The sequence below is a fragment of the Geotrypetes seraphini genome, chromosome 6, assembly GCF_902459505.1.
Source record: "Geotrypetes seraphini chromosome 6, aGeoSer1.1, whole genome shotgun sequence".
In the NCBI taxonomy this organism is placed as follows: domain Eukaryota; kingdom Metazoa; phylum Chordata; class Amphibia; order Gymnophiona; family Dermophiidae; genus Geotrypetes; species Geotrypetes seraphini.
In genome coordinates, this window is record NC_047089.1 from 67,979,429 (window position 1) to 68,005,843 (window position 26,415).

Genomic DNA, 26,415 nt, shown 5'->3' on the forward strand with positions numbered 1-26,415 from the left:
GCTGCCTGGCTGGCCCAGAACATCCTCTCTGACGTTAGAATTGACGTTGAGTGGTGAGAGTTGGTCGGCCCCGCGGGGAAGAGAAGCAGGGCGAACTCGGCGCCGGCCTGTTCCCGATAGCGGTAGTGGCAGCCTATTCCCCAGTGGAGGTGGCAGCATTTTCCCAATGGTGGTGGCATAGGGGAGGGCAAGGAGAAAGAAAGAAAGGGGGGGACAGGGAGCCAGAAAAAAAAAAAAGAAAGGGGGCTGGGTGAAACAAAGAAAAATGGGGCACGGAGAGAGAAAGACAGACATACAGAATGAAAGGGGGTATGGAGAGAGAGAAAAAGAAAGAAGGGGGCAGGGTGAAACAAAGAAAAAGTTTGGGGAGGGAATGAGGTCTGGAGGAGAGGAAGCATACAGGAGGCTGAAAGAAGGGAAGAAATATTGGATGCACAGTCAGAAGAATAAAGTGCAACCAGAGACTGATGAAATTACCAAAGGTAGGAAAATGATTTTATTTTCAATTTAGTGATCAAAATGTGTCCATTTTGAGAATTTATATATGCTGTCTATATTTTGCACAATGGCCCCCTTTTACTAAACCGCAATAGCGTTTTTTAGCGCAGGGAGCCTATGAGCTTCAAGAGCAGCGTGGGGCATTCAGCGCAGGTCCCTGCGCTAAAAACCGCTATCGCGGTTTAGTAAAAAGGGAGGGGGAATATTTGTCTATTTTTGTATAGTTGTTACTGAGGTGACATTGCATAAAGTCATCTTCCTTGACCTCTTTGAAAACCCACGGAATATAAATGATAATTAACATTTTCTCTGCGTACAGCGTGCTTTGTGTTTTTAAAATTTTATTGTTGGTAGATCATTTTGACTTGGCCACAAAGGTAAGGGGGAGGGAGGGGAGCTGCTGAAAGAGTCTACCTTGACATGGTTGCAGGCTTACAAATCTTTTGGTCAAAGAGTGCGGCGACAGAGAAAAGTATGTGTGTATTCGGCCCATGGAAGAAGTGGGGGTCAGGGGGGGGGGGGAAGGGGTGCATGGGGGGCCCAATAGGATTGCTCAGTAAGGGGCCCAGAAATTTCTGATGGCGGCCCTGATCCGAGTACTCTCTCATACCTGGCTAACATCATACAGTACACATCAGAGCCAGCGATTATAAAGCCTAATGCAGCTTCATAAAATGGGGCCTTCATTAGTAAATGGGCCATTTACTAAAGTGCATTAAGTAGTTAATGTGGGAATTAGCGCATGCTACTGGTTAGCGCAGGGCTCCTGGACTCTATGTGTAAAATCAAGGAATTTGGAGAATTCTCCCCCTCAGGACACGTTTATGGAGCACAGGTCACTAATGGACAAGAGAAGGAATATGGAAAGCACATGAGCATTAAAGTCTAACCTCCTCTTTTACTAAGCCACAGTAGAGGTTTCTACCGCAGCCTAGAGCACTAAATGCTCCAGAGCTGCTCCAACGCTTATAGAATTCCTATGAGCATCAGAGCATTTAGCATCTGGACCGTAGTAGAAACCTACCATGACTTAGAAACTCTGAGATAATTTTTATGCCTAACCTTGATCCGCCTCCAACATGGCCTTGTATTACATGGAAAGCATTGGATAATTCAGTTGGATTTCTCAGCCTAACGTTATCCACATAGGGAATAATATTTTCATTGAAGAATCAAGTTTTGTGTTTTGTTTTCTTATCATTTTCAAATAGCTGTCAGAAAAGTAAATCAAAAACATTTGCCATGTGAATATTCTGTGCTACAGAGTTGAAAAATGAATATAGTAAAGTCTTCTACCAATGATGTGTTTTATGCATTCTGACCGACAGCAAATCCAGAAAGAGGAAGTGGAAAGAAACTTACAGCGAATGAAAGAGACACAACATAGGAAGGTAAAGTATGAACTGCCAGTAGAAATATTTCAGTTTAGTGGCTAAGAATGTGCATTTGTTGGAAACAAAATGAAAAATGCAACAACACTAATGTTTTTAATTTTGAGCAGAAATTGATATTTTTGTTTTCATTGAAAATACTCATAATTTGGAAATTGTATGTGTTATTTACAAATGCACACATACAAAAAAAAGTCAAATGGCCCACTAGAAAAATAATTAAAAAAACAAACCTCGAAACATAAAAAGACAGCTGTTTGCATACCCCTATTACTATTGTTACCATATGGCTCCAGAAAAAGGAGGATAGCTTGAGACATTCAGGTTTTACTTCTATTGAAAGCATTTTTAGCGGTAACAGCCTCAATGCTCATAGAATTCCTATGAGTGTCCGAGCTGTTACCGCTGTGGCTGGCGTTAAAACTATTAGTGCAGCTTTGTAAAGGAGGGAATTAGTTAGCTAAAAAAGTTTATTTCTTTCTTTAAAAGATTTACAGTAAATTCCACTACATCCACAGTTCTGAGCGGGTTACAATTTATATTTTCAATTTTCAAGTACCTTTCTTATTTCTAATCTTAATGTATATTTTCTGTAAACCGCTTAGAACCTAACGGATGTAGCGGTATATAAGAAATAAATTACATTACATTACATTACATTATATAAATTGCATCTACTGTGGAAAATATAAAAATAGTTATGCAAATTTAAAAAACTGACATATTACAAGCACTATATTAAAAGTTAACACCTGTTGTATATCTCTGCCTCCCTCTCATACACTTCCATATTCAACATCTCTCGCTCTCTCACTCCCTTGCACCCTTGGTCCCAACATCTCCCTTCCTCTATACAGCGGTCTCTCCCTTTCTCTGCCATGTCCAACGTCTCTGCCTCTCTCTCCCACTATCCACCATCATTCTACCTCTCTTTTGTGCCCTGGGTCAAACATCTCTTCCTTTCTCTCTTCCACCATAATTTTTAACATTTCTCCCTCTCTCCCCTTGCACCCCTATTCCCAACATTTCTCCTTCTCTTGCCCCTCTCCTTGCAGTCTGTCTCCCTCCCCTCTACCACATATGTAACATTTTCCCTTTCTCACCCCCCTCCACCCCTTTGTAATAACTCTCCCTTCCTTTCACCCTATTTCCTACAATCCTTCTTCTCTTGTCCTTTGAACCCAGTGCAACATCTTTCCTTTCTATCTCTCCCCACCACACTTACAACTAACTCTCTTTTGCTTCAATGGGTCAGAGTCAGCAGCCTGCCGCCAACCTAGAAGCTTCTCCTCTGCTGTGTCCTACCCTGGCAGAAACAGGAAATCGTTGTAAATCGTGGCAGAGGAGAGGCTTCTGATTTACCAGCAGGCAGCCTGTAGCAGCCGCTGCTGCCCCATTGAAGCTGGCCAACAGAGAGTATAGAGATTGAGGTGCAGGGACCATGGGACCCATCCTTCCCCACCCCGCCCATTGCTACACCCCTTCCCCCTTTCCTGTGCCATCCATCCATCATTCTTCCCTCCCTACTCTGCCTTCCATCCATCCATGTCTCCCCACCCCTACCATCTGTCTCTCCCACCTACCCTCCATGGTCCAATGCCAACCCGACCCCCACCCTCCGTGCCCTACCTTTTAATGTCCTCAGTGGTCTAGTGAGTTCTTTGGGAACAGGAAAGAGTCCATCTCTTTCCTGTCCCAGCTGCTTCTAGAGCCACCCACTGCCACCGGTCTGAAGATTATCAAAATAGCTGTCAAGACTTCATGGGGCAGCCTCGCAAGACTTTGCAAAGTCTAGAGCCACCCACTGCCGCCTGTCTGAAGATTCTCAAAATGGCTGCCAAGACTTCACGGGGCAGCCTCGCAAGACTTTGCAAAGTAAATAATGGCAAAGGAGAAGCTCTAGCAGTGGCAGGGGCAGGAAAGAGTTGGGCTCTTTATTGTTCCCAAAAAAGCCACTAGACCACTGGGGACATTAAAAGGGTGCCAGCAGTGCCCATTGCTACAGTATTACCATGGCAGCGGTTCCCATTCCCACAGCACTACCATGAAAAGATCAACCATTGCCGCAGTAATACCAAGCAAAATTGGCAACATTTCCCCAATACCAAATCACTCTTTAGTAGGCGCCTAACTTAGGTGAACTCATATAGACCATAAAAACCCTAGCATACATAGGGTACACCTAAGGTTAGAACACCTACTGATGCCTATGCCCACTTTAGGTGCCACTAAGTCTGATTCTATAAACTGCGCCTAATTTTTATAGAATTGCGTTTAGCGCCACAGTACTCAATGCCTAACTTTTTGGTACCATTTATAGAATTTCCCTGTTTGTATATCTAGAAGATTGTACACTAATAATATTGCTTCTGTGAAAATTCCTGTAAACAACCTAGCAAATGAAGAATTTTGGGCTGCACACTTTTATCAAAGACTGACTTAGTTTACAAATTTGCTGCATTTTGTAGGCTGTTGTAAAACATTAACAGTTATGATGAAGCATTTTCGGTGAACTGCCTGGAAAAATGTAACATCTGTGTCAGAAAATCAATTAATGTTTGAGCTATAACAAATCAGAAGCTTGCCACAGCAAGGACTCATCCGATTAGGAAGGCTGTAATACATTCTAATTGTAGTCACCAAATCACAAAATAGATTGCTTGGCACATCCTTTAAAATGCAATTATATAGCAGCAAATTTCTAAGCTCATCATTGTGCTTTATTTTCAGAAATTAATTACATTATTCTATTTCTAAGAATGGTGAGGGCTCAGTTCTCCAGTCTGGTTAATTGCTACTTGAAACTTCAAAAACTCTTGGATGCATTGTTCATCTCATGGGCCTGTCAGTTCAATTAAATATTTCATGGACACAGATCTTTCAATATACCCGATGCTTTGCACATGGAGCTGTCAACACACTGAGATGCTCCATTAAACCACCATCAACTCTTGACACACATGCCTCCGAAGTCTATAAATAGCGCCAAAAATTGTGTGTGCAATTTTGGTTGCATTTACAAATCGCACATGCAATTTAATTGAATAACAAACTAATTAGTAACAATAATATGCATTTTAGCTAGCAATTATTTGCACCAATTGGAATCAATTAACGGCTATGTGCATAAATTTAAAGTTTTCCCCTTGGGTCAAAGGAAGTCAACGCAATGAATGAAGGATTGGAGTAATGGACTCACCTCTGAATTCTATATATGGCGCCTTACACTGTGTGCACAAATTAGTACACACAGCTGATTTGCATGCATAACTTGTTTTATAAGCCCAATTGGTGCTGATAATTAGCAATTAACACCTTGTAATTTCTGCTAATTGGCACTAATTAAAAGTTGCATACAAAACTTGGTAGGTGTATTCATAAAGTGCTGCGTGCCAGTTCTAGTGCATGCATCTGAAAAGGGGGTGTGGCCAGGGGAGGAGCATGAGTGGATCGTGGATGTGCACACAAGTTACGTGCAGGGATTTAGGCCTGGTTTTCCTTAGCCTAAATGAGTGCACCTCAAAATTGTGACATTCAGTGGCACTGAGCCCCTGATTCTATAAAGTCTACCTAAAGTAATAGGCTTAATCATTGCCAGTATTGGCACTCAGCATCTCATAATTGGCTTTAATTGAAAGTTAGGCACCAAATTCGAAAAACTTGATTCTATAAAAAGTAGGCGCCTAGCCCAAAGCACTTAGAGTAAAAAGTGGGCTTGTTTAGAGGCGGATCATGGGCATGTTTTCGAGTTAGGCACCTCGTTGCGATTTAGTACTGTTAGGCTCTGATATCAGCGCCTAACTTTAGGTCAGGGGTGTCAAACTCAGGCCCAGGGCCAAATTTGGCCCGCAGGGTAATTAGATTTGGCCCATGAGTAAATGCTCTCTGTTCCTTCCCTTCCCTCCCTCCATCCAATTGTCCACCATCTCTCTCCCATCTTCCCAGTCTCACTTTCAAAGCAGCCTGCAGAGGATCACTGGTTGGCTGTAACGAACCTAGCAGGCTGTCGTCGACCTCTACAGCATATTCCCTCTGCTGCGGTCCTGTACGTCAGAGGAGGGGCAGGAGTGTGGCAGAGGGAACGGGCTGCGGAGGCTGAAGGCAGCCTGCTAGGTTCGCTACAGATGACCGGCGATCCTCTGCAGGCTGCTTTGAAGGTGAGACCAGGAAGCTGGAGGACACTAAAAAGATGGGGGAAAATGTGTGGGGGAGGGGAGGGGGAGGGGTGTGTGGCTGCGGCGGGCCCTGGTCTAGAAGTACACAGAGGGAAGGAAGGAGGGAGAGAAGGGGCAGATCCCAGCATCAAAACCTATTCTATAAAAGATGCTCAACTCAGCATTGTTTATAGATAGCGCTTAATTCAAAATTTACTTGCACTGATTTTGACCTTGGTGGTTTTTGGATTACTACATAGTCTTTTTAGTTCTCTTTGTGAATCTGCCAAATCTGACTGTTCCTTCTTGACATTTTATATATATTTCTTTTATTCATGCCTCCCAGTTTATGATGTCTTTTAAATGCTTTGTTATGGGTCAATAAGGGAAAGGGGAATGGGGACTTGTATACAGCCTTTTTGGTGGCTTTGGCATTTCAAAGCTTACATTCAAAGTAGTGGGCACTGGAGGATTAAGTGACTTGCCCAGGGTCACAAGGAGGAACACAGGGATTTAATCTCATAACCTCTGAGTGTAGAGGCAGCAGCTCTACCAGTGAGCCACACCTTCCCATCTCTCCTGCCAGGGAAGATTCGGGGGGGGGGGGGGGAGGGGGTCACAGGGGGTCATAGCAGGAGAGATTGGGCATCTCTCCTGCCGGGGAAGATTCGGGGAGGGGGTGCGGGGGATCACATCAGGAAAGATTGGGCATCTCTCCTGCCATGGAAGATTTGGGGAGGGGGGGTTGCGGAGGGTTGCGGTAGGAAAGATTAGGCATCTCTCCAGCCGGGGAAGATTCAGTGTGGTCTTGGGGGATCATGGTAGGAGAGATTGGGCATTTTCTGATTCTAGATCCTCTGTGTTCATCCCACACTTCTTTGAACTCCGTCACCGTTTTCCTCTCTACCACCTCTCTCGGGAGCGAATTCCAGGCATCCACCACCTTATTCATAAAGTAGAATTTCCTAACATTGCTCTTGAATCTACCACCCCTCAACCTCAAATTATGTCCTCTGGTTTTACCATTTTCCTTTCTCTGGAATAGATTTTGTTCTACGTTAATACCTTTCAAGTATTTGAACGTCTGAATCATATCTCCCCTGTTCCTCCTTTCTTCTAAGGTATACATATTCAGGGCTTCTGGCTACGTCTTCTGGCGCAAACCTCCTATCATTTTCGTCGCCCTCCTCTGCACTGCTTCAAGTCTTTTTGTGTCCTTCACTAGATACCGTCTCCAAAACTGAACACAATACTCCAAGTGGGGGCCTCACCAACGACCTGTACAGGGGCATCAACACCTTCTTCCTTCTACTGGCTATGCCTCTCTTTACACAGCCCAGCATCCTTCTGGCAGCAGCCACCGCCTTGTCACACTGTTTTTTCGCCTTTAGATCTTTGGACACTATCACCCCAAGATCCATCTCCCTGTCCGTACATATCAGCCTCTCACCTCCCAGTATATAAGGTTCCTTCCGATTATTAATCCCCAAATGCATTACTCTGCATTTCTTTGCATTGAATTTTAGTTGCCAGTCCCAACCTGGACTAAAGCACAGGGGTTCCTCTTTATATAAGTATTTCTAAGCCCTACTGTTCCTATTATAATGATATCTCTAAAGCTTATCTCAGTGATTAATAAGCAAAATGTATTCTGTTTGAATAATATGTAGCTGATTATATTTGAGGAAATCAAATGGAATTCTCTGCGTGTTTAGGTTGGAAATGTAAAAAAATTATATTGTGTTCTGCTTGTGTTAATTAAATAACATTTACACTTTTTCTGGTTTTCACTTCTAGAGTGACTTACTGGAATGTAAACAAAGGCAGAATGAAGAAGAGAAGAAGACATATTTACAGCGAGAACACAGGAGGTCTGTCCTTTAATTAACTGAATAAATAGAAGCATTTATCTCATGTAGGGGCCTGATGCAGAAAGATATCGAGAGCAGAAGCAATCAGTTACTGCGAGATATATGTGAATGTTAATGGACAAAGAATGCAAAAGGGGTTCAACGCAGGAGTTAACTTGTGTGGTACATTTAAGCGCAAAGTTATAAAAATGCATGCTAATGAGGTCATTAAGTGTTTCACCGCAATGCCCAGAAATAAACAAGAGTTGTTTACACACGCACCACGAGACAATTTTCACCAGGACTGAGGAAGATAAGAAGGGTTGCCTGACCAAATTTAGGCTTTTTATTAAGTCGCAATAGGATTTTTTTATGTGGTAAAAGCTCTGCCTCTCATAAGAATTTTATGAACATCAGAGCTTTTACCACAGCTTGATAAAAGTGGGCCTTAATGTCAGTTTTGGGGCTTTAAGGGCTCCTTTTATAAAGCCGGCTTAGACTTTTTTGTCGCTGGCTGCGGCGGCATTAGTTTCAACACTTATAAGGATTCTATGAGCATCGTTGCTAATACTGCCATGGCCAGCGATATAAAAGCATAACGTGGCTTCGTAAAAGGGAGTGGGGGTAAATGCCTTGTTTTTCTTTCTTTCTGCAGTCAGATCGGTGCCTGCAGCTTTAAAAGACAGAACTGTGCACTCATCCAAACAAAAAAGGAAGTTCCAGCACACCTCTGTGCATGAACCACAGTGTAGTTCTGTGCATAAATATTAGCCCCACAAACACGTTATGTGCAAGAATTGTGAGGACTACATAAGACTAGCCTCAAAAGAAAAAAAAAATTATTATTAGATTTTTGGTATAGTACCTTTCTCTGGTACAAGTAACATGGTTTACATACATATTTCTGTGTTCCTAGTGGGCTCACAACCTAAGGGCCCATTTTACTAAACAGCGCTAGAGGATTTTAGTGCATGCCAGTGAGGTAAATGCTCCGATGCTCATAGCATGCCTATGAGCGTTGGAGCATTTACCTTGCCAGCCTGCACTAAAAACCTCTAGCGCCATTAATGAAACACAGTGTAAGTCTTATAACAGGGACAATGGGGGGGGGGGGTGTTGTTAAGGGGTTTTTATACTAAGGCACACTAACAGATTTACCACATGCTAACAAATTGCAATCGTGTATTGTAAGTGCCATGAGGCCCATAGGTATATAACAGGCTGCATGGCATTTTGCATGCACTAAATCCATTAGTGTACCTTAGTGAAAGGACCCTTGAGTGTTTTGGCCCAGGGTCACATGGAGTTGTAGTGGGAATGGAACCCAGTTTGCCCAGTTCTCTACCCCATGAATTAACCATTAGGTCACTCCTACTAACACACCACAAAAAAACAAAAAACCTAAACAGAAAAGAAAAAAACAAAGCTATTTACCACAAAAAAGTAAAAAAAAAAAAAATGGTTATAACATCATCTAAGTTCTTTGAAAAAAACCCCAAGTGATCCAGAACTGAAACATGTCAGGCACGTCCCTGCCATTTATGAGTCAGGCCCACCCAGGTCTGGCAGTGTCACAGGCCAATGAGAGGAAAAGCGGAGGTGGTGTCAACATTGACACTTCCTAGTGCCTACTTGTGCCAATCTCGGGCCCCACCAAAACAAAATTAGTCCTCACTACACCACTGGTTTGTGAAGTGACTGAATTCTACATCTTTCATAGAGTACTGTAGATGCAAAATATCCCTGCCAAACTGCCAGCTAAGCATACATTTACATTTTTCCATTATTTTGAAGGGTAAATAATGCTTTTCTGGACAGACTTCAAAGCAAAAGTCATTCAAGTGGCCAGCCTGGACTTTTAAGAAAAACAGAAGGTTCTGGCAGTGAGAGCTAGGTAAGTAGCTCAACTACCCTTCCAGTGCTTGAGGGTTTGTGAAATATCCCACATTTATTTGTTTTACATACATTGTTGAAAAGCAAATCAACAGAAAGCTGACCTGTGTAGTCTGTGTGATATATCCTCTGCCAAGGAAATGTTTATAAGCTTTTCCCCCCTGGTTTCCTCCTCGCCTTATTAAAAAGAAATAATAAAATTGTCCCCGGCACATAGATGGATTGCTTTGAATGCAGAACTTCATCATCACTTTTCTGGGTTCAGAGCAGAAACAAATTAAGTTTAGGATTTATGTTCCCAAAAGATTTCATTTGAATGATAGTTGAAAGTGTTCTGTTCTTTTTTAAAGAGAATAAATGATAAAGGACTCAATGTGCAGACTGGGTGCACCAAATGGATTTGTTTTAATGCCTGTGATTCAAATCACCACTCCAGAAAACTGACATCACTTTTATGAAGTATCACAGATGAATATATATATATATATATATATATATATATATATATATATATATATATATATATATATATATATATCTGTATGTAAGTATGTGTGTGTATGTATGCATTTGTGTATATATTTGTATATACAGTCATGTGAAAAAATTAGGACAACACATGAAATATTCAGTTCTTTCTTAAGAAGTGTTCACATATTGATGTCAAATCTTTTTTTTTTATTTTAAATTTATGTCTGGAAAAGAAAGTGATGTAATTGCTGGTAAACAACAAAAGTTTTCCTTGATTTACTCATGAAACAAAAGATATCCACAAAAATGTATTCTAACTAAGGAATAAATTAGGACATCCCCACATATCCTCTCACTTAAAGTGGCTCAAATCACACACAGGTGTATCACACATCAGGTACTCTTGGATTAACATGCATAGAATACTGCCATTATAGAACACTGCTTAACAGCCACCATTTTGGGCTCCTTTTACAAAGGTGCGCTAGGGCCTTAACGCGCGCAATGGCGTGTGTTAAATTCCTGAGCGCACTAGCCACTTTGCCTCCTTTTTAGGAGGCGGTAGATTTTCGGCTACCACACGCTATAGCGCACGGTAATTTTGTGCGTGCGCTAAAAACCCTAGCGCACCTTTGTAAAAGGAGCCCTTTGTGTGTATTTGAGCACTTAAATATTGGCAACCTTTACACAATTGCCCCCTTTAAGTATAGTAAGGATCTTCAACAAGTGGTGCGAGAGGACATGTTTAGGGCCGCAAAACATGCAATGAGGAGACTCAAGGAAGAATCTGAGATTCCTTTGGTTTTATTAAGGCCAAATGTATTTGCTTAATGTTTTTAGTTTATTTTGTAGCTTTTGCTTTTTTTATATTATTAGAGAATTATTAAATGTTTCATTTCTTTAGGCTTTTTTGATGGTGGTAACTGACATATATACAGTGGTACCTTAGTTTGCGAGCATAATTCGTTCCAGAAGCATGCTCGTAAGCCAAAGTGCTTGTATATCAAAGTGAGATTCCCCATAGGAAGTAAGGGAAATTCGGACAATTCGTTCCACATCCCAAACACAGACCCCCCCCCCAGGCCACTGGCACTGCTGGCTTCCACTCCATTCCGGGAACCAGCTTCTCTCCCCCCATGGCACATCACCACCGCCCCTGCCTGAGGCCGCTGACACTGCTCGCTTCACCCCACCCTATGAACCAGCTTCTCCCTCCGTGGCCCACCCCCAAACCCTTATCTGCAGCGGACACCGGCACGTGTCAACCCACAGGACATACGTGTGCCAGTGCTGAAGGAGCCTGTCACGAATTCTGGATGAGAATCTCGGAAAGGGTGAGAGCAAGAAGGCCTTGAGCATGTGTAGATCTCCCATCGCATGAGTGTTTCTCTTAAGATTTTTCCTGTGTGTTCCCTGAGGCAGGACCGAAACATGCATGTCGGAACTCGCAAGCTGCAAGCTAAGTTTGCCTAAGTTCTTTGACTATAAGCTATAGTAAACCGTAGTTTTTTCACAACGTAAAAACATATAGTTCAAGTTCAAGTTCAATTTTATTTGATGAATCGCCTATAACAATTTCTAAGCGATGTACAATTTTAAAACATCATATGAGATAACAGACTCTATTAAAAACAAAAAACAAATTTTTTTAACCAGTTTAAAAAAAACACAATAATTTATAACATACAATGTTAGAACTTAAGGAGTGACATGACTAACTAGATACAGTAGGGAAGAGGGGCAAAGTTACAGTATTCTCAGTCTAAGATAGAAGAAACATAAAGGGTAAAAACACATTGGAGAGGGCAAAGGATATATTTAGAAGGTAAAGATAGAACATGAAAAATTTTTGATAAAATATAAATTCATTAGGTAGTGAAAGCATCTTTAAATAAAAATGATTTTAAAATTTTTTTAAAAGAACTGAGGTCTCTTTCTTTTCTTATATAGAGGGGCAGGGCGTTCCAAGTTTGGGGTGCTAAGACGGAAAACATTTCGTTTCTTCTAGTGCCCACTATTTTTAAAGAAGGGACTGATAGTAGGTCTTGAGATGATGACCGAAGGGCTCGTGGAGAATGAAAGGGAATAATCATTCTAGATATGAATTGTGGTTCATTAGATGCCATAGTCTTAAAGATTAGTAATGCTATTTTAAAAGTGATCCGGTGATTAATGGGCAGCCAATGTGATTTGATCAGTAATGGAGTTACGTGGTCATATTTTTTTGCTTTGTGGATTAATTTTATTGCAGTGTTTTGAATTATTTGAAGCCTCTTTTTTTCTTTTTGCGGTATATTGAAGAGTAGAGAGTTACAGTAATCTAATTTTGATATTATCATAGAATGAGTAAGTATATTAATGGATTTAGGTTCTAAAAAAGAGGAAATGGAACGTATAAGACGGAGTTTGTAAAAGCAAGATTTGACAATTTGGTTAATGTGATCGTGAAAGTTTAAGTCAGTGTCAATGATTACACCTAAGATTTTTAAGGATGATACTGATTCAATTGGAGAATTATCAAGTAAAAACGAGGATACTGGAGTAATGTTTTTTCTCCATGTAAAAATCATAGTTTGGGTTTTCTGTAGGTTCAAAGATAGTTTATTAGAGCTAAGCCAGTTTTTGACTTTTTCTAGTTTATTGTTAATTTCTTTGATTTCACCGTCCTTTTCAGGGTCTAACGGATGTAGGAGTTGGATGTCATCTGCATATGAAAAAGAAGTGAAGCCTAACGATTGGCAGATAGTGAGTAATGGAGAAAGAAAGATATTGAAGAGGAGAGGTGATAGGATAGAACCCTGGGGTATTCCAAAAGATGAAGTATAAGGAGCAGAGTGATCATCCTTAACCATAACAATGGATGAACGGTCAGAAAGAAAAGAGTTAAACCAGTTTAAAATTTGTCCACTGACACCAAAAGATTCTAGACGATTAAGTAGCAGAGTGTGATCAATAGTGTCAAAGGCCGCAGAAAGATCCAAGGAGAATAGAGCTACCGATTTTTGGTGATCTAGAAAATAATGAATGTTATTTATAAGTCCTAGCATTGAATATTCAGTATTGTGAATTGATATAACCTCTGGTTTACTTGTCCATACGATGATTGGGCTGTGAGGTGGTTTTTCCTCTGGGGTTCGCCCCAGTTTTCCCCTCCATGATTCTGAGCAAGCCTGTGAACTCTGTTATATCATCCATATATTACTTTGAACAGGTCCATGGAGTGATTTTCTTTCAGTTCAACACTTGCATTTTATCACTCCTGTTACATTGTTTGTAACTGGTCCCCTTTCCCATATATAGCAACTAGTGACAGCAAATACCCTTGTTCTCTGACAATTTAGGGCTTTGAATTACATTTGCCTTTTGTGAAAAAGGTGGTTTTATTTTTGAAGTCTTCAAATTTAAGTGTGTCTGCTCTGCTTCCTCTTCTTTTGCTATCATTCTCTCCATCATCTCCCTTCTCCTGTTGCTATCCTATGGACAGTGGCGTAGTAAGGGGGGGTGGACCATCCTAGGAGCTGTATTCACAGGAGCACCAGCACCAGTGCCTCTCTTCCTCTGCGTATCTCTTTAAATGTTTGCCAGTGCGAGCAGCATCTTTTACTTGCTGCTCGTGCTGCCCTTGGCTCCCTTCTGACATCACTTCCTGGTCGCAAACCAGGACATGATGTCAGAAGGGAGTTGAGGCCAGCGTGAGCAGCAGGTGGAAGATGCTGCTCGCACAGGAAAACATTTCAAGAGGCACGTGGGGAGTGGGGGCACTTAAGCATCAGGGAAGAAAGAGAGGGCACACGGTACGGTGATGCCGGGCACCACCGCCCTGTGTGGGCCGGTAAGGTAAATGCTCCGACATTCATAGGAATTGAAAGAGCATTGGAGCATTTATCTCGTCGGCCCACACTAAAATGCTTCACTGTAGCTTGATATAGAGGGCCCTATATCTTTTTTTTGAGATTAGGCAATCAGTAGGGTTGGGGCTCATCATAAAGTGATACAAAAGCATTATAATGTTATTTTTCTTATTTTCTATTCCTTTCCTAGTAGTTCCTAACATTAGGTTTGCATTTTTGGCCATGTTCACACACTGATCAGATTTCAACGTATTGTCCACCCCGACACCGAGATCTTTTTCTTGGGTGGTAACTCCTAATATAGAACCAAACATCAAGTAGTTATGATTTGAATTATTCTTCCCAATGTGCATCACTTTGCATGTCCACATTAAATTTCATCTGCCATTTGGGTGTTCAGTTTTCCAGATTCCTAGGTCCTTCTGCAATTTCTCACAGTTCACATGTGATTTAACAACTTGAATATTTTTGTGTCATCTGCAAATTTAATCACTTCACTCATCGTTCCCATTTCCAGATCATTTATAAATATGGAATGCGGCTCTGCTTTTAGAGCTGGCTGGGGTAGAGAGAGGTAGGTATGGGCCCTCATAGAAAAACCACCATTTACCTCAAAATGTGCCCTAAATCGAACATTCAAGGGTCTTATGGAGCACTGCAAGGCCACCCCATACACCCACAGTCTGAAAAAAAGAAGACACAGAAAAAAAGTGGAGAAAAAGCCTCAGTTAAGCTTCATATGGCTAAAAAAACTCCACTTATGTGTCTTCATTATATCAAAAACATGGTGAAATAATGAGGCACAATAGCAGCCCCCCCAAAAAACACCTCACATCCAGCATGCCAAAATCTCACATACAAACACTGTGTGAAAAAATATTGCAGTCCAGAGGCACAGTCAGAAATATTGCAACTTGAGCAAGGAAAAAAGAAAAACTTAGCTGTCCACGAAGTCCCAGCTGTCTCCAATCAGGCTTACTCCCTAGCCTCACTACCCGGGCCTCGTGGGTAAACAGCCCACCCGAAGGGGAAATCTCCATTTCGCTCTTGCTGCATCAGGGGTGAAAAACTTCCCGCATCAAAGGCAATCCACCACGACCCTCCGTGCAGTGTCCCATAAGACCCTTGAATGTTCAATTTAGGGCGCATTTTGAGGTAAATGGTGATTGTTTGTGTCCTTACCCTCATAGAAAAACCCATCAAGGATAAGCATGTAAGCTGCAGAAGCGCTCAATGGACAGATTAGCCATGATAACTATGATCTTTAGAACCATGCCAATAATTTAGATCCTGTCTGTTTTCTCACCAGTATGAAACTTCTGCGTCATGGAATAATGTAATGCTTAAAGAAGTGCTGAGATTTGTTGCTGGTCAGAGAAGCCGATTTGTAAATGAATATGTGCAAAAGCTAGAAGGATGCTCGGGTGTATAGGGAAAGGTATGGCAAGTAGGGAAAAGGAGGTATTGAAGCTCCTGTTTAAGACTCTGGTGAGACCCTATTAAAATACTGTGTACAATTCTGGAGACCACACCTTCAAAAAGATATAAACAGGATGAAGTCAGTTCAGAGGAAGGCTAAAATGGTCAGTGGGGGACAGACTTAAATATCTCAATCTGTATACTATGGAGGAAAGGCAGGAGAGGGGAGATATGATAGAGACGTTTAAATACGTACGTGATATAAATGCGCATGAGTTGAGTCTCTTTCATTTGAAAGGAAGCTCTGGAATGAGAAGGCATAGGATGAAGTTAAGAGGTGATAGGCTCAGGAGTAATTAAGGAAATACTTTTATACAGAAAGGGTGGTAGATGTGTGGAACAGTCTCCCGGTAGAGGTGGTAGAGACAAAGACTTTGTCTGAATTTAAGAAAGCATGAGACAGACACGTGAGATCTCTTAGGGAGAGGAGGAGATAGTGGATGCTGCGGTTGGGCCCTTTGTATTTTATCTGCCATCATGTTTGTGTGTTAGGTGTTAGCTATATTTTCTTTTGTCAAAAAAAATGTGCGTATCTCTTTAAATGTTTGCCGGTGCGAGCAGCATCTTTCACTTGCTGCTCATACTGCCCTTGGCTCCCTTCTGACATCACTTCCTGGTCGCAAACCAGGACATGATGTCAGAAGGGAGTTGAGGCCAGCGTGAGCAGCAGGTGGAAGATGCTGCTCGCACAGGAAAACATTTCAAGAGGCACGTGGGGAGTGGGGGCACTTAAACATCAGGGAAGAAAGAGAGGGCACACGGTACGGTGATGCCGGGCACCACCGCCCTGTGTGGGCCGGTAAGGTAAATGCTCTGACACTCATAGGAATTGAAAGAGCATTGGAGCATTTACCACAATTCTTTACCACAAGCCTATGGGTACAGTGATATAAGTTTACCTCTTGTCTATGGTCTTCATTTATAAGGCCCTCCATTTCAAGTTAACTGAGCCCTTTCAAGCACGTTCAATGTGATGTCAAAATTCTATTTAGCTTGTTCTTGAAAAGTAACTGGCCTACATTAGTAAGTTAGCATCAGTCCAAGGTAGATAATGAATAACATGGTAAAGTTTATTATATAGGCTACTATATGTTAGCTTATCATTAAAACCGCCCACCTGAATCAGTAATAAAAAAAAGACATTATGATTTGGGGTTCTTGTTTACAAATGGAAGAATATATCTAAGTTTCCAAGTTTATTTACAATTTGATATACCGCTTAATAAGCATCTAAGCAGTGTACAAAAATATAAAGTTCCAGGATATCACATATTGAAGCTTAGACAAAGACAGAACATTTGAACACATGTGGAAAGTTGTGTATGTGTGTGTGAAATACAGTCCATGATAGGATAGATGTACAAGAAATGGTAAGTACAATAGGAGGGGGTATGATCTTCATATCTCTTTTAGTACTTGGTGAACTGGAACACAGACACACAGTATTCCTGCTGGGGGGGGGGGGGGAGTTTGTTTATTTTTTAATGGAATTAATATGAATCCTAGTTGATTTTGAAATTCCCAAAGAAAAACGGTCTTAAGAACATAAGCAATGCCTCTGCTGGGTCAGACCTGAGGTCCATCGTGCCCAGCAGTCCACTCACGTGGCGGCCCAACAGATCCAGGACCTGTGCTGTAATCCTCTATCTATACCCCTCTATCCCCTTTTCCAGCAGGAAATTGTCCAATCCTTTCTTGAACCCCAGTACCGTACTCTGCCCTATTACGCTCTCTGGAAGCGCATTCCAGGTGTCCACCACACGTTGGGTAAAGAAGAACTTCCTAGCATTCGTTTTGAATCTGTCCCCTTTCAACTTTTCCAGATGCCCTCTTGTTCTTTTATTATTTGAAAGTGTGAAGAATCTGTCCCTCTCTACTCTCTCTATGCCCTTCATGATCTTATAAGTCTCTATCATATCACCTCTAAGTCTCCTCTTCTCCAGGGAAAAGAGACCCAGTTTCTCCAATCTCTCAGCGTATGAAAGGTTTTCCATCCCCTTTATCAGACGCGCCACTCTTCTCTGAACCCTCTCGAGTAACGCCATGTCCTTCTTAAGGTACGGCGACCAATATTGGACGCAGTACTCCAGATGCGGACGCACCATCGCCCGATACAATGGCAGGATAACTTCTTTCGTTCTGGTTGTAATACCCTTCTTGATTATGCCTAGCATTCTGTTTGCCTTCTTAGCGGCCGCTGCGCACTGTGCCGTTGGCTTCATTGTCATGTCCACCATTACCCCCAAGTCCCTTTCTTGGGTACTCTCATTTAATAACATCCCTCCCATCATATAGTTGTACCTCGTGTTTCTGTTTCCCACATGTAATACTTTACATTTCTCAACGTTGAACTTCATCTGCCATCTCGTCGCCCATTCCCCTAGTTTGTTCAAGTCCCTTTGCAATTCTTTGCAATCCTCTTTAGTCCGAGCTCTTTAGTCGCAGTCCTGACTGAAGAAATTTATGGTAATAAAATGTTTACACAGATAGTCCAGATGCTAAGTCTTCTTCACTCCCTTAGAGATAAGGCATGACAAGGTTTCAGATGAACAGAAGCTACGTGTAAAAATAAAACTAAAACCACCTTCATGACAGGCACAAATTGTCATGCAGCAGACACAGCAGCTAGTAATGACTGGGCATGGAAACTGCCTCACTGTCTACCTTACAGTGTGAAAATGAATCATATTGATATAGCCTTAGGGGAACTTATTCCACTGTCTATATGCCAGCAGTCGAGGGCCCCTAGGCACCCAAGTACACTGGGCCCCCTGCCCCGCCCCACCTCACCATGCGCCCAGGCGGAAACAGGAAGCTGCGTCAGAGGGAAGCTTTGGGCAAGCAGCACCGCTTGCACAATTACAGTTCCCGTTGCCTTTCTTACCTGCGTTGCTTGCTTGTCGATGGGGGGGGCCGCATTGCCGATCAGGGTGAGACCCATGTTGCCGATCTGGGGGGGGGGGGGGGCCTGCACTGCCGATCGATGCTGGAGGGGCCCATCGCCGTTTGGAAAAAACAATGTTGATGCCCTCCTTCATCGGGCCCCCCTGACCATTTTGGGCCCTAGGCACGTGCCTTCTTGGCCTATTGGTTAATCCTGCCCTGCCAGCAGTTGTTTATTTTTTTAGATACATGTTTCAAGTTTGTTTTTGCTTGATATACCATTTTAACAGCCTAAGCGGTTTACATTAAAACATGGTTTAAAAAGAAAATAAAAAATCTACTTACAGGGGAAGTTAACACAAACTCTTTAAAATAAAAAAGGGGGACTTCCCAGGAGACAAAATGGAAACGACTAGGGTTCCATCATTTCAAAAAATAAAAAAATGGCCTGGGGAAGGAAAAAAAACATAAGATGGTACAGATAGGCTTGGGGTAAGCTGATATCAAAAATCTTAATCTATAGGATGAAGGCATCTCTAAAGAGAGTGGTTTTTAGGTCAGATTTAAATTTGGGAGCAATTGGTTCTTGTCTCATGTTCAGTGGAAGAGAGTTCCACAGCGTGGGAGCTATTACTGAGAAAATTGTCTTGTGAGTTGGATCATAAAATATCTGGCGAACTGAAGGAATTGATAATAGCTGTTGCTATGTCGAATGTAGCAATCTGGAAGATGTATATGGGATCAGAAATCTTTCTAGAAAAGCTGGAGAATGGGCTGTTAGTAACTTAAAGGTAATGAACAGCATTTTGAATGTAATCCGATGTGGCTGCCAGTGTGTTTTCTTTAAGAGAGGATTTCAGTTTCAAGTGATCTCATAAGCAAGCATCGCATTCACAAAAAAATAACCCAAATAGCATATTTTGAAAAAATAAAATTACCTTCAATTCTAAGTGACATAGATATCGGGGATGTGTACTCGGTAACAAACAAAAGGTTTGTTACCATTCATTAAAAAAATTTTGGGGTCAATATTTAAAGTGATTTCAATGGCCAGAAATGAGTCCTGACTATTTAAAACACTTGTCTGGGACTATCCAGATATATTCAGACGCATATAGCTGGAAAATGCCTCTGAAAATGACCAACTAGCGCCTAAGCCTAAACCACATTGTGGGCATTCTGGAGACAGTCAGCACTTAACTGGCTAAATGCTCATATTCAGCACATACCCCCCCCCCCCTTTTTACAAACCCGCACTGGCTGCCGCGGTAACAGCTCCGACGCTCTTAGAATTCTTATGAGCGTCTGAGTTGTTACCGCCGCGGCTGGTGCTAAAAACGCTTGTGCAGCTCTGTAAAAGGGGGGGATAACCAGTTAACACGTAACACAGTCGTATCTTTACGCAATTCAACTTATCTGGTTAAGTGCTGAATAATCTACAACAGCGATATTGTGGCTGCTCCTGTATACCTGGAAATTAAGACCATAAGAACATAATTCAGTGCTGGAGCCCGGACATGGCCCGATATTGAATATCCAGAAATAAATCCGATGGTGGTCAACAAAACGCTGACCACCACCAGCTGAATATCGGGCCCTTACCCCCAAATTCTATAAACATAGAAACATAGAAACATAGAAACTGACGGCAGAAAAGGGCCATAGCCCATCGAGTCTGCCCATACCAATGACCCACTCCCTGATTCTTACTCTCCTAGAGATCCCACATGAATATCCCATTTTCTCTTGAAATCTAACACGCTGCTGGCCTCAATCACCCGCTGAGGCAGCTCGTTCCAATGATCTACCACCCTTTCAGTGAAGAAGTACTTCCTAGCATCACCCTGAAATTTCCCTCCCCTGATTTTCAGCGAGTGTCCTCTGGTTACCGAGGGCCCTGTAAGACTGAAGATATCATCTTTCACCTCTATACGCCCAGTAATATACTTAAAGGTCTCAATCATGTCCCCTCTCTCTCTTCGCTCCTCCAGTGAGTACATCCGCAGTTTCCTCAACCTTTCTTCATACGTGAGTTCCATAAAGTGCTCCTAAAGTTAGGTGCCTACATTGGCGCACCTAACTGATGTAGGCATCTAACTTAATTAATAGGCTAAATTGGCACAGATAATTGGCAATTAACACCTCATCATTGACATTGATTAGAGTTAATTGAATGTTAGATGCACAGCTTGGTAGGTGCATACCACAAAGTGGTATGTGCCTAGTTCAAAGCACCAACCTAAAAGTAGGCATGATTGTGAGCATGTTTTTGGTTTAGGCGCCTGGTTTTGACTTAGGCGTCATTGGGCTAGATTCATCAACTGATCCGGGCAGGTCCAACAAATTCCGCAAGATAAAATATGCAGATGGGAGCGATCGGAGGAATGCCTCCATCTGCCTGCATGGATCACTGTTGTGCGATCCATGCATATGCGCAGACCATCTGTAGATGGTCTGTGCATGCCCGTCCGAGCCGCGACCTTTTTTTAAAAAAAAAAAAAAACCCAAAACTAGACTTCGGCTCCTTGGGCTCGCTGTAAAAGCTGCATGGTGCTACAATCCATTCTAAAATCCACCTCTTTTAAACTCCCATTTTACTGGCAGACGCTCCATGAAGAGCATTCCCCTCCCCCAATTCCCTTTATTTCTGGTGCGATTTCTACCCTGGATGGAAAGCACTTCCAAGGCTGACTGCCATGAAGTGATTGTATTTCTTGTACGTGGCTCCACTTGTCTACCTTGATTTTCAGCCCTTGCTCTCTTTGCAAACAAGGGCCCAAAGTAATAGTTTTTAGCCCTGAAAGGGGCAGGAGAGATTCGGGGAAAGACAGGAGAACAGCAATGTGGCGAGCAGACAGGAGAGATTTGGGGAAGATCAAGGCAGAGCAGGGCGGCATTCGTGGGGAAGATCGGGGCAGAGCAGGGTGGCATGCGGGGCGAGCAGCAGGAGAGAAGAAGCGGGGCAGAGCAGGGCAACATTCGGGATGAGCAGGCAGGAGAGATTGCAGAGCAGGGCAGAGAGCAGGGCTTCCATTCGGAAAGACGTTTTCGACTGGTCCCCAGAAGTCGCTTCTTCAGTTGATCGGCCAGCCCAGTTGGATCGGATTTATTGTGTTGTGAATCGCGTCCCTGCCCACTTTGTATGTGTTTCACCTCATTTGCATGCATGGATTCGAAGCAGATCGCAGGAGAGGTAAGTGAATCAGGCTGGAGGTAAATTTGGTCATAAAGGGGTCGCAAACCGATCGGTACACGATCGGTTTGCTTTGTGAATCTAGCTCATTGTGTGCATACGTTAGATGCACACATTTAGGCCACGAAAACCCTGGCATAAATAGGGTGCACCTTAAAGTTAGGATATATATCGACACCTAATGCCGCCTAGGCATCACTGAGTGATTCTATACAGTGTACCTAACTTTTGTAGAATCGTACATAGCACCACACTAGTAGGTGATTTTTTAGGTGACATATATAGAATTTAGGGTTATTGCATACAAAATTGGCCAGAGCCCTAAAATTTGAAATTGGTGGCAGATCAGAGTAATTTTTATTCTTAGTACTATTTTCATTTTATTATATGCTTCTGTAGAAACTGAGATTTTGCGAATATAGTACCTACTTTCTAATCTAATCTAAAACTTAGGTTTATACTGTATACCGCATCATCCCCAAATTGGATCTCGATTCGGTTAACCTAAAGACGAAAACAAATTCATAGTGTTTGGATAGAACTAAATAGAGCATAAGCTTAAGCCAAAGATTAATAGTACCTGAGTTGGCAAGGATCGGCGATATACAAAGGTTATTTTCCTTTCAACAGTCCTGGATCTGAAAAGTCTTCCAAAGTGCTGAGCTCTCTGTGCTGAGTTGTTTCCAGTGATGTGCATCCGGTGCCTTTTAATTATAGCCATAGGAGTCAATATTCAGAGTGGTTTAAGTGGGCAGGAGAGACTTCTGCCTGCATAAACCATGCATAGCAGGTTGGTCATTAATAGTCAGTGGAGGTAGTGCCGCAGAATATTAGCTCAATCCAAAAGAACCCAGTACAGGATGATCCAGGGCAGAGTCAAGGAGGAGCTGGCACATATTCGGATAAAGGCCATTTTTAGTGCTGGTGCCTGCATAGCTAAGTTACCAGATACAATCACACAAAAGGCTGCCCTATTTTTGAAAGCTTAGCTGGCCCTGAATATCTGCCAGCACCCACATAACTTCTAAGCCGTTGCCACCACCCAGCTTTGATCCCCAACCTGTCCCCAGGTTCTGATTCCCCTCTTGCATTCCCCCACCCGCCACCTGATCTGATCCCGCCCAGTTCTAATTTCCACCCAATCTGATTCTGCCAGCTCAGTTCTAATTCCCCCAATCCCTTTTTAAAGTTTCTCTTCTGCATCTAGGCCCGAGCCAGGTATCATTCCCCCCTACCCTTTGATTACACTATGATTTGAAGCAGGCTCAACCCCCAGAATGAGTAGACAGAATGAACAGTGATCTATGAAAACTCAAAGCCTACTTTCTCGGAGCCTCATATCTTCTGACCTCTTTTACAAAGCTGTGCTAGTGGCTACCGCGCAGCAATAGCCCTGAAGCGCTTTAAATCTCTATGGGCTTCGGGGCTGTTAGCGCGGCTTTGTAAAAGAGGCCGTTAATCTCTTTCTTCAAATCCTCTTGAGATATGTTTGCTTCTTGTGCATCATTTACATGTTTGAAATATTATAGTTTATCCATCCTATCCCACTGTTTCTTCTTTCTAAAATATACACATTTAGGTGTCTAGGCATGGCCCTTTCTATGTGCTATTAACAAAAAAGTTGATAATATCTCCCTATCATACTGCAATGTCAGTGCTTGGTGATATTCCAGGGCTCTTTCCAGATCCGATAATAGAGAATGAAAGAACGTGCATGTTGGTGGGAAGGGCGATCGACATGTATGTTAAAATCTCCAAGGATTAAGAGATTCGGGTAACGGACAGTAGCTTCAGCAACAGCTCAATAACAAGCATCCCATTGGGTAGCAGATAAGGAAAGCAGACAGTAAAACAATAAAAGGAAAAGTGGGGATGGCATTGAGATTTTTAGAATTTTGCATTTCTGGGTAGGAAAAAAGGGAGGAAATTTCAGTGAGCTTTGTGAGATCCAGAGATGCAGAAAGTATCACTCGTCTTAAGCCATGTTTCTGGGAGACATAAAACAATTTAGAGCAGAGAATTCAGAAATGCCATAGGAATTTGGGGTACAGTTGTTTTAGAGGCAGTGGAAGAACTGCTAGGTAAAAGGGGATGAATGTATGGGAGCAATTGCTGCCGAGGGAGAAAACCACAAGGTGGTGTCCTCAGAAAACTGGAATGGTTAATTGTAGCGAATGAGTAGAAGGATAATTGCTAGTACAGTATAATCTTGTTGTAACGGACTTGCTTTTAATGGAACCTTGCCTATAGTGGACGAGGTCCACTGGTCCCAGCCGTGCGCCATTATAAACATACAGAAAATCATTGCAATAGCGGACTCGCATATAATGGACTTTTGGATATAAAGGACAACCAATTTGGTCCCCAGAGCCGCTTTTAGCTGTAGTTTTCTTCGGCTATAACAGGCATGCAGACTCCGCTATAAGGCACATGGCATGCTGGTGATATAGTATCAAAATGCAGCCCAGAAGAAAATGACAGAGTATTTTTCTTTCCATTACAGTACGACATAATGTTTTAGAACATCTTTTAGTGTTCTGGTTTTGCAATCATTTCATGCCATACCAATGTTTTGCTGAGTTTTGTTCTTGATGTTGCTGATATGCTTGTGCAATGACTGTTCATTGATTATAAATAAAGTTTTTTAAAAATGCAACTCTGGATATAATGGACAGTTTTTTCAAGTCCCTTGAAGTCCATTATAACGAGATTATACTGTAATGATGTTTTCCACAAGGTCATGATCATTTGAACTCCACCAGAGAAAGTGATTTTTAGTATAGTCTAACTAGAGGTAAGCAGTTCCTGGTCAGGTGAGAGATCACATGATCTGAATGACTTGGGGCAGCTGTTTCCAATTAAAGGTGAGTGAGAATTTCTCTTCCAGTAGTGTACCCTTTAAAAACCAAGCAAAAACAGAAAAAAATAAACAGCAGAAGCAGTATGATAGAAGTGCAAACACTATTCCAGAGTCAGTAGTGTTAGTAAAAGGTAACAAATTCCAAGTTAGGACAACAGCTTATGGTGAGATCACATGATTGGAACAACTCAGGGCAGCTGTTTCCAGTGAAAGGTGAATAAGAATTTATTTCCTGGCAATGTACCCTGTTAAAATACAGCAAACACAGAACCCTGCGTTCTACAATTTGGTTAGTACACATCAAAATCTCAACTCCACTGTGTACTGCTCCCTTGGATTACTGCACCCAAAATGAAGGATTTTACACTATTTTTGCATAAATCTTTGCTTATATCATTGCTCTTCGATGTTCATTCAATCTTGAAATTACAGTGAGACCAATGCACGTTGCAATCACGGTGGGTTTTCTGAAACAGCCTTGTCGCGAAACACATCAAAACTCGTATGGCAGCCCAGTTCCACCACAGATACGTTTTTAAATATTTTGATAAGCAATTAGTAACAGATGAATTTATGGCTATAATATGATGTTTTAACAAGTACTGTGATTGAAAAAAGAAGAGCAACCTTTATAGCTGGGGCTGGGGCCCAAAGTCTGGTCTCTTCAAAACTTTTTTCTGAGCACTTATGAAGATAATACAGTGTATATCATAAATGTTGGAATTGGGGGGGGGGGGCACAGGGGCCGTGAGAATTTGCGAGAGTCGGTCAACAAGCCGCTCAGCGCCAAGCAGGTGCGCCAAAGCGTGCTCCTGCTCATTGTTGCTGAGCGGCAGAAGAAAGCCATTCCCGCGGGTGAAGAGCTTGACAGGGGTTGGGAGGGAAGAGGCCTGGGGCAGTACTCATTGCCGCTCTGCAGCAGAAGAAAGCCGATCCCAGGTGAAGAGCCTGACAGAGGTTGGGAGGGAAGGGGACTGGGGCAGTGCTCATTCCCGCTATATGACAGAAGAAACCCGATCCCATGGGTGAAGAGCCTGACAGGGGAGGGAGGGAAGGGGGCTGGGTGCAGAGCCGGACTGGGAAGGGGGCTGGGTGCAAAGCCTGATATGGAGAGGCTGGGTGCAGGAGGTAGGGAGTTAGAAGTTGGGAAGGCAAGGAGGACAGATGCTCAGGGGGTTGGGAAGACAGTTACTGCACATGCTGGGAGAGGGTTGTGAAGGACAAATGCGGGGGCTGGGGAGGGTAGGAAAGAAGGAAAAGAGAGATGCTGCTCAGGTGGAGTAGTGGGAAGAGAGAGAAAGAAATGCTACCAGTAGGGGAGAGAAAAGGAACGGAGAATTGTTGGACATAGGTGTGTGGTTTGAGAGGGAAAGAGAGATGATGTATATGGGGAAAGGAAGAAAGAGGGAGAATTGTTGGAATGATAGTGGTGAAGAGGAGGGAGGGAGAAATGTTACACTTGGAGGGAGGAGAGATGACCCAAAGAAGGGAGAGATGTCAGACCACTGGAATGGGAAGGAGAGAAAGAGAGATGCCAGACCACATAATGGAAGGCAAGGAGGGAAGAGAGAGAGAGATACAAGACTGCAGAAAGGAAAGGAGAGAGATGCTAGGCCTCGGGAAGAGGGTGGGAAGGAGAGAGAGATTCCAGACCATGGGAGAGGAGAAAGATTCCAGACTATGGGAAGGAGAGGAGAAAGATGCCAGACCATATGAGAGGGGAAGGGGGAATACAGAGATGTCTGACTATGGGAGAGGATGAGATGTTGCATAGGGAGGAAATGGTGCACAGTAATGGGTGTGGCAGGGAAGAGATAAGAAGAAATGCTTCTTATGGATAGATGGGAGTAGGGGAGAAGAAAGACGGAGAAGATGGTACACATGTATAGATG

At 42.6% G+C, this 26,415-nt stretch overlaps 1 protein-coding gene across 1 annotated transcript in view; it reads left to right on the plus strand.

Annotated features, from left to right (window-relative positions):
• Nucleotides 1-26,415, plus strand: part of EPSTI1 (epithelial stromal interaction 1) — a 74,995-nt gene that overhangs the window by 43,958 nt on the left and 4,622 nt on the right. Inside the window, exons 8-10 of the mRNA XM_033949955.1 lie at nt 1,827-1,889; nt 7,841-7,914; nt 9,688-9,787. Of these exons, the coding sequence (XP_033805846.1) occupies nt 1,827-1,889; nt 7,841-7,914; nt 9,688-9,787 (237 nt within the window). The remainder of the gene's footprint in view (nt 1-1,826; nt 1,890-7,840; nt 7,915-9,687; nt 9,788-26,415) is intronic.